This window comes from Aotus nancymaae, unplaced genomic scaffold, assembly GCF_030222135.1.
Source record: "Aotus nancymaae isolate 86718 unplaced genomic scaffold, 86718_ANA_hifiasm-v0.15.2.pri h1tg000010l, whole genome shotgun sequence".
Classification (NCBI taxonomy): Eukaryota; Metazoa; Chordata; class Mammalia; order Primates; family Aotidae; genus Aotus; species Aotus nancymaae.
In genome coordinates this window covers 15,585,438-15,602,799 of record NW_026988421.1, presented here as the reverse complement: position 1 = coordinate 15,602,799, position 17,362 = coordinate 15,585,438, and the positions used below count along the sequence as shown (strand labels likewise).

Genomic DNA, 17,362 nt, shown 5'->3' with positions numbered 1-17,362 from the left:
GAAGGGTCTTCTTAAATTGAGAAATGTGGATACAAGGCTCAGGCTCCATGCTCTGAAGTTTTGCTGCAGAGAACTTGTTTAGTTCTTTTCAGCTGAGTTCAAGGGCAGTCTTTCTCTGGTGTCTCTTTGGAAAATACGCAATCTTCAGGTTGTAGACCATGAAAGGTCTGGTTGTCATCAGTTCGCGGGGTCTTCTTTTATCTGGTGAAAATATAGTTTGGCAAAATGCATTAAAGCCTTGCAATATCAAGTCATATTAGAGTTTATAAAAGCAGGAGATACATGAGGTTCTATTATTAGGAGCATAGGCTTTCCAGTAACCATTTTATAAGGGGTCAATGTATGTTTTCCAGTAGGAGTGGATATGATTGCCATTTTAATTTGTGATACATTTGAACAAGGCAGTGTAGTTAGATTTGCCTAATGCCATTGTGTTTATAATACCTTATTTGAATATTTTGCAATTTTTCCATTGAAACGTATGTCTCTATTGCTGTGATTGGCTGAGACTCAACTATCTGTTACAAGAATATGCTTCTAAGTTAGGTTGCAGTTTGTTTACATCCTAAATTAGGTTGTAGTTCACCACTTACAGAGACACGTTTACTCCAAATTTAATTTAAATTAATAAACTAATGAGATAAATAAGATCGAGTCTGATTCAGTAGTATTGTATTTGGAGTTGGAAATGTTTATTTTAAAGTTTACCAGAGGATTTAAATATACATCGAAGTTTAAGAATCATTGCTGTACAAAGGTGAAAAATAACATACTCTTTTAATTTTCTAGTCTGTCAAGAACTATACCAAATGTCATGTGAGAAATGAGCAGATTTGTAACAAACTTACTAGCTGTAAAAGCTGTTCACTAAACTTGAATTGCCAGTGGGATCAGAGACAGCAAGAATGCCAGGCTTTACCAGGTAAAGATTTCAAAATTTAGTAAATGAGTTTATGGTCTACAGATAAATACTGACATAGAAAAGTACATTTGGTAAGAACTCTACATTTTCTAAAATTAAAGCCATAACAAATATCAACCTATAATATTGTAATACTAATAGCACTGTTTCTACAAGAAAGGTTTTTTGATTACATATTTGCTTCCAATTATTTTAAGGTGTTCATGTGTTTACTATTAAATTGATCAGATATCTTTTCATTGAAAAAAATCTTAAAAGTGTAGAAAATAATAAGCACTCAGACTTAATATTCAGTTTTAACAAATACTAACATTTTGTCATACTTTAAGTGCCCTTTATTTTTCAAACTCAGTGACTATTTTAATTATAAATTATAACATTTATAATAAATATTTTAGGGCAATAATATATATGTTATATACTATGTATTTTGCCTCTCTGTATTCCAGGGTTTTAAATATTATATATAATATATTAAAAATAAAATATATACATATATTATTTATACAATATATGTATTAAAATTATATATCTGGTAATTTTAATGATATAAATATATAATTTATATATTTAATACATTTAAACCATAAATTTATATATCATTATATTTTTATAATATGTAATATTTAATGTACTATAATACATTATATTTTTATATAATATATATATTCCTATATAATAGACTTTCATAATAAATATTATCTGCTTTTATAAGAATCTGAGTTTCACAAACTAGAGCAAAGCTCATTTTTAAGAGTTATTTCGTTTTTTCGCAGTTAACATGCCTAGTGAACGCTAAGTACTTTTCCTTTGAAATATAAAAGATAAAATTAGAAAATTGAAAGGTAGTACAGGCATTTGGCCAGTTCTGCTTGCTGTATAGATAAACCAAGATCCGTGCTGGTTAAGTGATATGCTCAAAATTATGTGGCTTGTAAATGACAGAGTTGTACCTATTAACTAGATATTTTATTTCTGTTTAGTATTTTGCCTCTCTGTATCCTAGGGCTTTTATTTATTTATTTTTTAAGAAAAATTTCTGAGTGTGTATAATTCTAAAATATATTGGTAAATTCCATCACATAATTTATGTCTGAAAGAGAATCTTTCTTACAAGTTCATGTAATAAAATTAAAATTATTTTATTCTGCCTTTAAAAATACCATTAGGCTGGGCACTGTGGCTCATGCCTGTAATTCCAGCACTTTGGGAGGCCGAGGTGGGTGGATCACTTGAGGTCAGGAGTTCAAGACCAGGCTGGCCATCATGGTAAAACCCCATCTCTCCTAAAAATATAAAAATTAGCTGGGCATGGTGGCGGGCACCTGTAATCCCAGCTACTCAGGAGGCTGAGGCAGGAGAATTTCTTGAATCCGGGAGTTGGAAGTTGCAGAGAGCTGAGATGGCGCCACTGCACTCCAGCCTGGGTGACAGAGCAAGACTCCATCCCAAAAACAAAACAAACAAGAAAACAAACACACCACTGAGGCACTGGAATGTCATTCAAATTTTGAATTTTGTTTACATACTGACCTTTAAAGCCTTTAAACAGTGAGATGTGCATGTGTGCTCATTTTGAGAAAGATAATGTTAATAATGCAGTAAACAGGATTTAAGAAGTAACCGTGAGATGATACTAAGAAGTTGAAAGTGGTATTGATCTCTAAGATGCAACTATAAAATGATCCCAGCACTTTGGAAGGCTGAGGCAGGTGGATCACAAGGTTAGGAGTTCAAGACCAGCCTGGCCAATATGGTGAGACCCTCATCTCTACTAAAAACAAAAATTAGCCAGGTGTGGTGGCAGGTGCCTGTACTCCCTGCTACTCAGGAGGCTGAGGCAGGAAAATATTTGAACTTGGGAGATGAAGGTTGCAGTGAGCCAAGATCTCGCCACTGCACTCCAGCCTGGGTGACAGAACGAGACTGACAGAGAGAAACTCCATCTCAAAAAAAGAAAAAGAAAATGTATATCAATGAAAATATTTACAAAGTTTCCTTAAAATGACAAGGTTAATCTTGGACCAAAACAAGATTTGACTGAAGGAATGTATATATTTAAAGGAATATTACTTTGATAAGAATGGAAATTAGTTGCCAGTGGAAGTTTGAAAAAATGACAATAAAGTTGCTTGTGTTATTACCCTTCTAGTCATTCCCTTGGAAAAACAAACAAACAAACAAAAAAAAAACATCGCTTTGTTTCAAAGGTTCCACTTGACCAGCCTATTATTTTGGAGATATAATGAAATATATTATGCCCTAGATCCCTTATCTTCATTCATATTTACTAAGCAGCCAACTGGCTATATATTGTTTGATTTCCATTCAGCTTGTCTCATAGAAGTGAATGTTCTAAATAGAGGGTCCAGTCTGTAGAGCAGTTGTACAATTCCATGACAATTGATGTATTGCATTTTTTTACATTGATCTCATATGAGCTTGGCAATTTGAATTTATCTCACTAAATTCATCATAAATTAATTGCTTTCCTTTAAACTCCACTGCTAAGTTGATGCTCAATACTACAAAAGCCTGAAGTATAAAAGTATTTGGTTGGGTAGTATAATTTAGTTTAGCCACAAAGGCCCATGCATTTGTTTTTATTTGTATGATTTGTCAGTGAACTATTTTTGTTCTCACTAAAAATATATGAGGAGACAGGCAATAATAATCTAAATTCTTCCTTGATTCAGTAAGGTGAGAAAAAACCATAATTTAAGAAAACTTTGCACTGTAAGGAGAAGTTTTTTGGTATTTTGTATTTAAAATGACTGTGAAAATTGAAACAACATATAGCCTCAAACTGAAAACCAGGACATCCTACACAGTCTTATTAAATAATTATTATAGTTTATTGAGGGATTACTGTGTTCCAACTGCTGTGAGTCATTCATGGTACCCAATTTAATTCTTAGTGCAGAAACTGTGAAGGAACAGGAGTCCCCAAGACGCTTTCGAGTGGGTCCATTTGGTGAAGACTAATAGTACTGAGACATTATTTGCTTTTAAAATTCTCTGTTTATTATGGGTTTACCATGGAGTTTTATGAAGGCTATCTGATGTATGCTATTCCAATAGACTGAATGTAGAAGCAGGTATGAGAATATAGTTGTCAAATGCCAAATATTAAAAAGATTTACAAAAATATAAAACAATAAAAATAAAATATTATTAAGTTGTAATGCCCCCTTCAACATTTTGTTAAGAAATATTTCAAATATTAAAAAACAGAAATAATAGTGGAGAGGACATCCAATACCTACATTCTAGAATCTACAATTAACATGTTGCTTTATCTGTGCTATCCCTGATCTCTCTGCCTGTCTATCCCCTATTCATTCATTAATCCATCTGAATTTTTTGATGCTGGGATCTAATTTGAATTGTCAGCTGCTTTCCCTCAGAAAGGGAATTTGAGGATACATTTCCTTTGGACCTATTTGTATACCATAGGGGGCAAGACATCTCAGCAGCTCGAAGAGTGCATTTATAATGGGGTGTAAATTATTTTAAATGAATAAATCCATATATTTGTTAAAGCTCCCATTTTTAATTTTAGAAAGGTCCAAATCGGTAGATATAACATGTAAAGAAAAGTTCTGTGGGACCCTCAATAATTTTTAAGACTTAAAGACCAAAAATTTGAGAACAGTTGCTTTAGAACACTTTTATAAGGGTTGCAGTAATATATCCAAGGTCCTTCATAAAGGGCTAGAGGCACTAATACATTTACGGTAATAAGGAAACTAAAATGTAGTCTAACTTTATAGATCAGTATATTAATGAAACACTGTATTGTTAATTAGTGCACACTACAGTTTAGCTTTATTAATGTATTTATTATATAAACCTGTGTTTTGGAAAATAGTGTTTCAAGTTCAATTTGGATTCTATCGATAAACCACTATTACTGAATAGTATGTTTAATCTTTAGTAAGATATCAATAATTGTGTAAAAATAAATATTAGAGAGGAAACGTTATAGCTCCTCTACTAATCATAAGTGAAATGAGACTTCTCTACTCATTCTTGTGAAAGAATTAAAGAACCCAACTTATACCACAACAATATACCTGAGCTATGGAAATTAGATTTAGAGGTCAGTTAGCTTCACTTATAGGAGTAACTTTGAAACTGTTGTTATAAGCTTTTTGTTTTTTGTTTTTTGTTTTTTTCTTATTAAAGTGATCTTGTCTTCTGTAAGCTAGACCTTGGGACATAAATATAGTAATGATTTTACTTATGGAAATACCATAAAATACAGAAAACCCAGCAGTCAACCCATTTAACAGATATCATAGAGCCATAATTTATCCCATGTTTAAGAGTTAAAGAAAAAATTAGGATATTCTGCTCTCATTCTCTATCAGAATATTAGAAAAAATTTATTTGAAATGTTATATTGACATATTTAATGTTTTATTTTTTAAAAATAATTTAAACAAATACAGAAGTACTCCAAAATAATTGAAAAATACATTTGCTTTTTGGTAATATAAATATGATACTTTTTTTTTTTTTAACCAGCTCATCTTTGTGGAGAAGGATGGAGTCATGTTGGGGATGCTTGTCTTAGAATCAATTCCAGCAGAGAAAACTATGACAATGCAAAACTTTATTGCTATAATCTTAGTGGAAATCTTGCTTCATTAACAACCTCAAAAGAAGTAGAATTTGTTCTGGATGAAATACAGAAGTATACACAACAGGTAAACATCTCTATTTGTTTATATTAGGGAAATATGCTATGATCTCGTAATTCTTTGAAATGATTTTTTTTTTTGTTTTTAATACATTACTGCTAATTTTGGAAATAAAAGTGGAGTTTATTTCTCAAGTGATTGGCAGAAGACTTATTTTGTGTAAGTAATAAGGTAGTAAGGTTTTATAAATTATCACTTTTTGCAGAGTAAACCACTGTATTATCTTACCAAGAAGTCATCTTATATGAATAAATGCACTTAAAAATTGCTTACAATTTAAGAATTATAACTCCACTTGGTATAATGTGGCAGAAATACTTTTTGCTTGAAAACTTTTCAGAACAAATCTAGTAGATCCCCTGTATTTATGGGTTCTGCATTCATGGAGACAACCAACCACAAATGAAAAATATTTTTTAAAAGTATGGTTGTGTCTGTACTGACATGTACAGACTTTTTCTTCTTGTCATTAGTCCCTAAACATTACCGCATGACAGCTAGTCAATAACATTTACATTGTATTCAGTAATAATCTAGAGATGATTTAAAGTATATGGGAGGATATGCATAGGTTACTTGAAAATACTATGCCATTTTATGTAAGGGACATGACATTTACGGATGTTAGAATCCACAAGGGACCTGGAACTAATCCTACATGGATCCAGAGGGATGACTATGTTGCCAATTACTTGGTATATAGAAACAAATAATGTTTGCTTGGTACAGTTTACTTTAAAGAAGCATTGTAGATAGCATATCAAAATGGTGGAGAACATAAAATCTGAACATGTGCTTATTTCTACAACTTAGTAGCAAGTTAATATCCCTAGTTCTATGTTCCTCATTTGTAAACTGGCATAATAATCATGACTACTTCGTATGTTTACTGTGAATATAGAAAAATTTATTTTTGAGAGTTAACTTTGATTACAACTTTTACTATTTCCATTTTCAGGGCTATTATTTTTATGTCTTTGTTCCCACTACTGCTACTACTACTATTTCCAGGAATCATTATTTAGAGAATGAATTTTTATGTATTTTTATGTAACTAAATGAATTTATTTCATAAATAGTTAACATTAAAATTGATTGTGGAAAAATGTTTTAATTTTTCTGTGGTAAGTAAGTAAATTTTTTTGTTCAAGCTTCTATTAAAATTTATTTTATTGTCACAGAAGGATTGTACGTATTTATGGGGTACAGAGTACTGTTTTAATATATATAATATATAGTCAGCAGATCAGGGAAATTAGCATATCCATTATCTCAAACATTTATCATTTATTTGTGTTGGGAACATTCAATATCTTCCCTCTAGCTATTTGAAACTATGTGATATATTATTGTTAACAATAGTCATCCTACAGTAGTATAGAGCACTAGAACTTATCCTATCTAACTGTAATTTTCCAGCCTTTAATAAATCTCTTCTTACTCCTTTCTTCTTATTCTTCCCAGAGTAATCTCTATTCTATGTTTTATTTCTATAAGATCAACTTTCTTTCTTTTTTTTTTTTTAGCTTCCACTTATGAATGAGAGCAAAAGGTGTGTAACTTTCTGGGCCTCTCTTATTTTATTTAACAAAATGTCCTCCAGTTCCATTCATATTGCCATGAATGACAGGATTTCATTCTTGTTTATGACTGAATATTATTCCATTATGTGTATATATATATATTTTTTTTTCTTTTTTTTTTTTTCTTTTGAGATGGAGTCTCTCCCTGTTGCCCAGGGTGGAGTACAATGGCCTATCTTGGCTCACTGCAACCTCCACCTCCTGGGTTCAAGTGATTCTCCTGCCTCAGTCTCCTGAGTAGCTGGGATTACAGGTGCTTGCCACCATACTCGGCTAATTTTTATATTTTTAGTAGAGACAGGGTTTTGCCATGTTGGCCAGGCTGTTCTTGAACTCCTGACCTGGTGATCTGCCCACCTCAGCCTCCCAAAGTGCTGGGATTACAGGCATGAGCCGTTGTGCCCAGCCCACAGTTCGTTGATCTGTTCTTTTCCTGTTGGAAACCCAGGTTGATTCCACATCTTGGCTATTGTGAATAGTGCTGCAATAAACTTGAGAATATAGGTATCCCATTGATATACTGATATTTTTTGCTTTGGATAGATGCTCAGCAGTGGGATTGCAGGAACATATAATGGTTTTGTTTGTAATTTTCTGAGGAACTTCCATAGTGTTCTCCGTATTGGCTGTACTAATGTACATTCCCACCAACAATGTATAGGAATTCCCTTTTCTCTGCATCCTCACCAATATTTTTGACCTTTTGATAATAGACATTCAGAGGTGAGATGATATCTCATTGTGGTTTTTATTTGTGTTTCCCTGATAATTAGTGATGTTGACCATTTTTTTTCACATTTTTGTTGGCTAGTTTTGTGTCTTCTTTTGGGAAATGTCTGTTCATTTGCTCTTTTCTAATTCAATTTTTTTTTTTTTTGCTGTTGAGGTTTTTTAGTTCCTTGTATATTCTAGATATTAATTTCCTATCAAATGAATAGTTTACCAATATTTTCTCCTATTAGTTTGTTTTCATGCTCCTGATAAAGACATTTCTGAGAATGGGGAGAAAAATGTTTAATGGACTTACAGTTCCACGTAGCTGGGTAGGCCTCACAATCATGGCAAAAGGCAAGAAGGAGAAAGTCACATCTTAGATGAATGGTGGCAGGCAAAGAGAGAGAGAGCTTGTGCAGGGAATTCCTCTTTTTAAAACTGTCAGATCTTGTGAGACTTATTCACTATCATGAGAACAGCACAGGAAAGACCTGTCCCCATAATTTAATTACCTCTTCCCACATCCTTCCTACAACATGTGGGAATTCAAGGTGAGGTTTGGGTGGGGACACAGCCAAACCATATTATCTCCCTTTCTGTAGGTTGTCTTTTCACTGTTTTGATTGTTTTCTTTGCTGTGCAGAAGCTTTTTATTTTCATATAATCCTATTTGTTTATTTTTGCTTTTGTTTCCTGTGCTTTTGAGGTCTTGCTCATAAAATCTTTTTGCAGACCTATTCCCGAAGCATTTTTCCTATGTTTTCTTCTAGTAGTTTTATTGTTTGGGGCCTTAAATTTAGTTCTTTGATCCATTTTTAGTTTTTTTTTTTTTTTTGTACAGGGTAAGAGGCAGGGGCCTAGTTTAATTCTAATGCATATAGAGATCCAGTTTTTCTAGCACCATTTATTGAAGAGCTTGTCCTTTCCCCTATGCATGTTCTTGGTGTAAGTGTCAGAAGTCAGCTGGCTGCAGCTATGTGAATTATTTTTGAGTTCTCTCTTCTCTCCCATTGGTGTATGTGTATGTTTTTATACCAGTACCATGCTGTTTTCTTTACTACAACTTTACAGTGTATTTTGAAGCCTGGTAGTTTGATGGCTCTAGCTTTGTTGATTTTACTCAAGATTGCTTTGGCTATTAGGGCCTTTTTTCATTTCATACAAGTTTTAGAATTGCTTTTCCTATTTCTGTGAACAATGTCATTGGTATTTTATAGGTAGCACATTGAATCTGTAGATTGCTTTGAGTGGCACGGTTGTTTTAACCATAGTAAGTCTTTTGATCTATTCTCATGGAATGTTGTTTCATTTATTTGGATTCTCTTCAATTTCTTTAATCAGTGTTTTGTAGTTTTTTTGTAGAGGTCTTTTACCTCCTTGGTTAAATTAATTCTAAGTATTTTAATATTTTATAGTATTATAAATGGTGTTATCTTCTTGATTTATTTTTTACCTAGTTTGTTGTCTGTGTATAGAAGTGCTACTAATTTTAGTGTGCTGATTTTGTATCCTGAAACTTTGCTGAATTAGTTTGTCATTACTAAGAGTTTTCTAGCAGAATTGGTGTCATTCTTCTGGGGTAATAACTGAGGTTCTTTGCCTCACACCAAGGAAATCAAGGACACAAACACACAAGGAGTGAAATTAAGAGCAGAAGTTGCCAGGCTTGGTAGCTCACGCCTGTAGCCCCAGCACTTTGGGAGGCTGAGGTGGGTGGATCACCTAAGGTCAGAAGCTCAAAACCAACCTGACCAACATGGTGAAACCTCATCTCTACAGAAAATTAGCTGGGCGTGGTGACAGGTGTCAGCAATCCCAGCCACTTCAGAAGATGAGGCAAGAGAATTGCTTGAACCTGGGAGGTGGAGATTTCAGTCAGCTGAAGTTGCACCACTGCACTCCATCCTGGGCGACTAGAGTGAAACTGCATCTTAAAAAAAAAAAAGAAAGAACAGAAGTTTAATAGGTGAAAGAAAGAGGAAACCTTTCTCTCCTGTAGAGAGGAGCTCCAGAGTGTCTTCCGGTTCTGTGGTGAAATGCACAGGGTTTTATAGACAAACTTAAGGAGGCTTAATTTTGGGCTCTAATTTACATAGAGCCCAAAAGATTGATCTGACCAGGTATGCCATTTACATAGCGTGTGAAGAAGCTGGTTGTCCTACCCTAATCTTTTATTATGCAGGTGGGTTCTCTTCTTAGCCAGTGCCATGTTGCCTGTTTCTTTACTGTGGTTTACAAAGAAAAGGGAAGATGTAGCCTCCATGTTGAACGCCTGGCTCCAAGGCAGCCTTTTCTTATTGGCACAGGTGCTAGCATTCACTGGTGCAAGCTTCCAACTTTCTTATCTATGTCTGCAGCTCTATTTCATCAGGGAATTTTGTTCATTCGGGATATTGGCCTGTAGGTTTTTTGTTTATTTGTTTAGGCTGCTCTTTGTTAGAAAAAGAATGATTTTAGAGCTGGTTTTTGTTAAAAGGGAAGGCTTGTTGAGAACTCTCTTAACCTCACTATCTGCCTAAATAATTTCTTTCTAGCTCCTGTATCACAGTCTTAAGCCTCTTCCAGATCATGCCATCTACAAACAGGGACACTTCGACATCTTCTGTTTCAATTTGGATGTCTTTTATTTCTTTTGTTGCCTAATTGCCCTGGCCATTGACTTACAGTGTTATGTTAAATAAGTGTGGTGAGAATGGGTATCCTTGTCTTGTTCCAATTCTTAGAAGAAAGGTTTTTTAGCTTTTCCTATTCAGTATGATGTTAGCTGTGGCCTTTATGTCATATACGGCCTTTTTTATTTTCAGTACATTCTTTCTAAAATACAGGTATTTATTTATTTATTTCCTTCCTAAATTAATTATTTCCTAAGTAAATACCTAATTTAAGTTTTTATCGTGATGAGATGTTGAATTCTGTTGAATGCTTTTGCTTCATCTATTGAGTTGATCATATAGTTTTTGTCCTTCTATTGATGTGATAATTGATATTTATTAATTTGTATAGGTTGAACCATCTTTGTAGTCCTTGTATAACTCCTTCTTGGTCATGGTGTGTATTGTTCTGGTACTGTTGGATTCATTTTGCTAGTATTTTGTTGAGTATTTTTGCATATGTTCATCAGGGATGCTGGCCTGTAGGTTTTTTTATGTTTTTTTTTCTTTTTTTTTTTTTTTTTTTTAATGTTCTTGTCTGTTTTTGGTATCAGTGTTATGCTGACCTCATAGAATGAGTTAAGAAAATCCCCTCTGCCTCAGTTCTTTGAAATAATTTGAGAAGAATTGGTATTAATTAGTTTTGAAAGGTTTGATAGAATTCAGCAGTGAAGCCATCTGGTTCTGGACTTTTCTTTGTTGTGAGACTTTTCATCATTCATTCAAAATCATTAATTTTGGTATTTTCAGGTTTTCTATTTATTTTTGTTCAATTTCCAGGTTATATATTTTCAGAAATTTATTCATTCCCTCTAAGTTTTCAATTTCTTAGAATATTATTGTTTACAGTAGTCTCTAATGACTCTTTATATTTCTGTGTTATGTTAATGTCTCCTTTTTCATTTCTGATTTTATTTATTTGGGTCCTTTCTCTTTCTTAGTTGAGCAAATGGTTTATCAATTTATTTTTTCAACAAAACCAACATTTTGGTCATTGATCTTTTGAATTATTTTAGCCCCAATTACATTTCAATAAAGATCATGGTTGCCATGATCTTTATCTTTTTCCTTCTACTAATTTTGGGTTTTTTTTTTTTTCTTACTTTGCTAGTTCTTTGTAATGTATTATTTGAAATCGTTCTTTTTTTTTTTTTTGATGTAGTTTTTTTTTACTATAAACTTCCCTCTCAGTACTGCTTTTGCTACATTCTATAGGTTTTGGTATGTTGTGTTTCTATTTTTTGTGGTCTCAAGTAAATTTTAAATTTCATTCTTAATTTCTTTCTTTACCCAGTGTTAGTTGAGGACTATGTTGTTTAATTTGCATGTATTCATATAGTTTTGAATGTTCCTCTTGTTATTAATGTCTAGTTTTATTCCATTGTGGTCATATAAGATACTTGGTATGATTTTAATTTTTAAAAATTTGTTGATACTTGTTTTGTTTCCTACCATATATGGTCATTCCTGGAGAATGTCCCACATGCTGATGAAAAGTATGTGTATCCTGCAGCTGTGGGTACAATGTTCTGTAAATGTCTCTTAGTTCCATTTTGTTTATGCTGCCGTTTAAATCTGATGTTCTTTGTTGATTTTCTGTCTAGATCATCTGTCCAATGCTGAGAGCATGGTGTTGAAGTCTTGAAGTATTATTGTTTGGGGGCTTATTTCTCTCTTTATATCTAATATTTTTTTCCTTATATATCTAAATGCTACAGTGTTGGGTGCATGTATATTTACAATTTTGTTAGAGCCTCTTACCAAATTAATCCTTTTCTTATTGCATAATATACTTCTTTATCTCTTTTACAGCTTTTGACTGAAAGTCTGTTTTGTCCTATATAAGTGTAACTACTCCTGCTCACTTTTGTTTTCTGTTTGTATGGAGTATCTTTTTTCATCCCTTTACTTTTAGTCTATGTATGTCTTTAGGGATGAGGTAAGTTTCTTGTAGGCAGCATATTGTTAGTTATTTTTCTTTAAATGCTGTCAGACAGTTTATATCTCTTAAGTGGGGGAATTTATTTACTTTCAAGGTTATTATTGAAAGGTGAGAACTATTCCTGTCAGTTTATTGTTTTTTTTCTGGGTTTTGTACATCCTTTCTTCCTGTGTATATCCTTTCCATCCTTTGTTCCTTTCTTCCTCTCTTATTGTTTATTTTTGTGGTTATATGGCTTTCTATAGTGATAAGGTTTTATTTCTTTCTCTTTCTCCTTTGTGTATTGGCTCTGCCAGTGAGTTTTATAATATTGCATGTGTTCATGATGGTGGTTATCATCTTTTTAGCTCTAGATGTTAGGATCCTTTGAGCATTTATTGTAAGGCTAGTCTATTGGTGATGAATTTCATTAGATTTTGTCTGTGAAAGATTTTATTTCTCCTTAATTTCTGATAAATAGCTTTGCTTGGTATAATATTTGTGTTTGATGTTTTTTTTTTTTTCTTCTCAGTACTTTGAATATATCATTCCATTCCTCCTGGCCTTTAAGGTTTCTGCTAAGAAATTTACTATTATTCTAATGGGGATTTTCTTATATATGACCTTATGCTTTTCTCTTAATGCTTTTAGAATTCTTTCTTTGTATTAGACTTTTGATTATTTGAGTATCATGTGCACTGGAAAGGACCTGTATAGTGTGAATCTATTTGGTGTTCTTTAAGCTTCCTGGTCTTGGATGTTCATTTCCTTCTGAAGACTTGGAAAGTTTTCAAGTGGCTTATTAAGTATTTCTAGGCACCTATTCCCTTCTGTTCTCCTTTTGCAATGCCTATAATACAAATAGGTTTTCACTAATTGGTTTCTTGTAAATGCTGTAGGCCTTCTTCACTCCATATTCTATTTTATTTTTGTTGCCTGTATTATGTGCTTTTTTTAAGTTCAGTGATTCCTCTAGCTGGGCATGGTAGTGTGAACCTGTAGTCCCAGCTACTTGGGACGCTGAAGTAGAAGGATCACTTGTAAGCCCAGGAGATCGAGACTAGCCTAGGCAACATAGCAAGGTCCCACCTCTATTAAAAAAGAGAAAGAGAAATTCTTTTTTTCTGCTTGGTTAAATCTGTGGTTGAAGCTCTCTGTTGCATTTTTTAAATGTTATTCATTGAATTCTTCAGATCTAGAATTTATTTTGTTCTTTTTTTCTGTTATCTCTGTTGTTGAATTTTTCATTCAAATTATGAATTATTTTCCTTATTCTGTTGAATTATGTATCTGTATTCTCCTATATCTCATTGAATATCCATAAGATTATTTTGAATTTTCTTTCTGATATTTGATATGTAGGAATTCCTGCATAAAATTCTCCCAATTTTATGGAGTAAGTTTTGTATGGAAAGAGTTATTAGTATGAATGGGTCTTGGGGTGTTAGTTCAATGGAGAGTATTGGTATTCATTCTAGGTGGATGGAGTAGTGTAGTCGCCATGTAGTTTCTTCAGCTATTATCCACACTAGTGGCATACTAGTGACATTTTCAAGTGTCTTGGTAGCCTTAGTGAAGAGAGTTTATAGCAGTGGTGGTGTGGCTTTGTTGGAGAGTATGCTCACCTTGCTGTTTCTCAGGCCATGGGCATGTGAGTACACATAGTGGGTAGGCCAACTTGCATTCTGGCTTGCTAGGGTTAAGGCCATGAGGTTGTCACTCTGGGAACATAGCCATGCTGTCACTTGGTTGACCGGGGGGCTTGCCTGCCGGGAACAACCTATGAGGCTGTTTTTCAAGCTTGAGAAATGAGTATATAGCTGCTCAGTTGGCCTGGAAATATGTTTTCTAGGGATGGCCTTTGGGCCTGTTTTTCAGGCCCGAGCGACAGGTTCAAGGCTGCTTGGTTGTCCTGGGGGCTTGCTTGCCAGGGACAGTTCACAGAGCTATTTCTTAATCCCAGGATGCAGGTACATGGCTGCTCAGCAGTCCTGGGGGATTATCTGCTGGGAATACCTCATGGGGTTGTGTCTGAGGCCCAGAATTTGTTTACATGGCTTCATGGCTAGCCTGGGCTAGCTGACATCACTCCTGAAATTTTTGTGTGGACAGTCAGTCCACTGTTACTGCCAACCCTAATTTTTGTGATGAAATATATTAATATTAGCGTGTGTATTTCTGATGAGTATAAATAATGGATAATCTAATTTCTATCCCCATTTTCTATCTATGCAGCCAAAGCTTTCTTCCCCATTAATAAGACTGTTGAATTAACTGTATTCTATACTTTTATAAATATTCAAATATTTTGAAGTGGATATTGCAATATGGTACTTCTTGGCCTTATAAGAATTTTTTTTTAACGTCTGGGATTAATAGGGTAAAGAAAAACTATACAAATCATATTTATATGAACAGTTGAGTCAAATACTTTTCTGTGAGCTGTAGCTACTTTTCTGTGAAGGATAGACCAGTAGCTATTCATTTAGTATACAGTTATTGAGTAATTTCAGTGTACTTGGCGATCTACTGCTTTCTCAGATTACAGAGATCAAAAGACAATTGCTGTTCTCAAAGAGCTTAGTGGAGAGAGAAACAAACACATTTATACTGAAATGTGATAATTGAAATGATAGATGCACACAAGGTAATATATGAAGATAAAGGGTAGGAATTTAACCAGTATTGTGGACCTAAGAATAATTTCCTAGAGGAGTGCCCTAGCTGCGTCTTACAGGATTTGGAGTTGGCCTGCACATGGAAATATCTGTAAAAAGAAATGCCTATGTTTTTTCTCTTAACTTGTCTTGAGAGCTACCAGCTTAATGGCTAGAGGATAAGATGTATAAGGTGATATGCAGAAGATACCTACTAGTTTTATAATATTTTAAAAAAAGTGACAAGGTGTATTTTTGAAGTTTTATTTTTAGCATATGAGATGTACATCTTAAGTTAAAATCTGTTTATATTCTTGTGATGCCAGAAGCATCATTTATTTTACTAAAAAAAAAAAAAAAGGACAATTACCAGTGAACATATGACAATTAGTTCTCACTACCTACCACTTATGCAGAGCTTGTTCTTGGCAGATCCAAATTCCCTGATACTTAGAAAGTACTGGTATTTGATATTAGAATTCTATTCCTTACTTTCTAGCTTAAGACAAGAATATATTTACTTTTTACAATATAACCTTGAAATGTGCTTTTTTGATATTGCATATTTTAAGATTCCTATGTTAGTGCTCATTTTTTCTTGCCTATTATTATAAATAATAATGATTGAAATAATAATTATTTTGAATGTGTGATGAATTTATCAAGTCTAAGTTCATCACACATTCAAAAGTTCCATTTGCTAAGGAATATGATGCTAACTAGCATGCCCTGTAAATGAAGAATGTTTTGCTGTATCGGAAAGCTGAGTTTTAGCAAGATTTCAAAGGTAGAGATTTCTGTAAGGTGACATTCAATTAAGCATATCTTTATATAAAATGAATTCTGAGTTATTGCAGTTATATAAACTGATGATAACCCTTCTTTGGCAAATAAAGATCAACAAATTCGTGTACTTTATAGAGATATCTTGGGTCAAATGATCATTTACTTATTGGAAATGGCTAATGAAATGTTACAGTAATTTATGGTGTGCTGCAGTAAATTTTCATAATATAGTAATTTATCTTACATAAGATAATGAACTGCCTGTCCAGTTCATTTACTGAGTAATAGTTACTTTAAATGTTTTATCAGCAGGTTCATTTTTATGTTTTCCTCTTCTTCCTCTCAGATTTTTAACATGATGAGTTAGGGAGTAATATTTCATTTTAAATGACTTCTCTTGACTATAGATAGTTCAGGGATATAGGCAGAATTGCTGTAATGTGAAACACAGTTGTTAATCTGAAATATCTATGTTGAATTGATGCCTGCTGATATTATCAAGAACTGTAAGAATGTTATAGCTTTTTGTTTACCAAAATATTTTTCAGAATAATATGTGAAATATATGCTGATCACAATGTGAAGCAGCATGTGTATTTTTATAATCAGAAACATTATTAAGTACCATCTTTGTTTCAGGCACTGCAGTGATGATAGAAGATAACCATCTTTATTCTAATGAATTTTGTTTAGCAAAATGTATTGATTACCTACTATGTATACAGTACTTGAGCAATATGAGATCTATTGTCATAACGAGAATTTATAAGATACTTAAATTTTATCCAAGAAACATTTGTTGAGTGTTTACTATGTAAAATTTATTGTATTTGTACATTGCACACATTTCTAGGTGTATGGCTATCTCTTAAGATCTCTAGGACCATATGTACATCATAATTAGAATAAATACTGGATATAAATGTCATTTCTATGTTGTTAAAGATAGAAAAACATTTTTCTCTATCCTGCTACTCTATAATGTTAAAAAAAAGAATGAAGTGGAGTTTTGAAACCATTACCCATAGTAATATAATATTGGTAGCTTAGTATTTTGAAAAATAAATATATTATCATACATATTAAAATAGAGGTGCTTATAATCTAAAAATATTGTAAAGATTAATAACTTTGATCATGAATATATCATTTTTTAATATAAAAAGAAAAACATTTTAAAATTGAGTAATTATTAAGGTTATAAATATGGTAAAGATTTTTATTTCAAGCTAATTTTGAAATATTACAGCATTAAGAATGGTTATGTAGCATTTGTCAATCTTAGCTAAATTTTAGGCACAAACATTAGATTTTATTATTTTTCTTGATTTTTTATTAATAAAATTATATGACATCAATGTATCCAAAATTCATATAGAAGTCCAAATTCATTTGTAGAGGTTTGAGCTAAGAGAGAGGCAG

General features: G+C 32.9%; 1 protein-coding gene across 3 annotated transcripts in view; it reads left to right on the top strand.

Moving 5' to 3' along the window:
• The window catches only part of ATRNL1 (attractin like 1), an 811,501-nt gene that overhangs the window by 178,427 nt on the left and 615,712 nt on the right, over positions 1-17,362 (top strand). For all 3 annotated transcript variants that reach the window (XM_064373808.1, XM_021676929.2, XM_064373807.1), the window contains exons 14-15: positions 790-922; positions 5,453-5,634. In XM_064373808.1, coding sequence (XP_064229878.1) covers positions 790-922; positions 5,453-5,634 — 315 coding nt within the window. The remainder of the gene's footprint in view (positions 1-789; positions 923-5,452; positions 5,635-17,362) is intronic.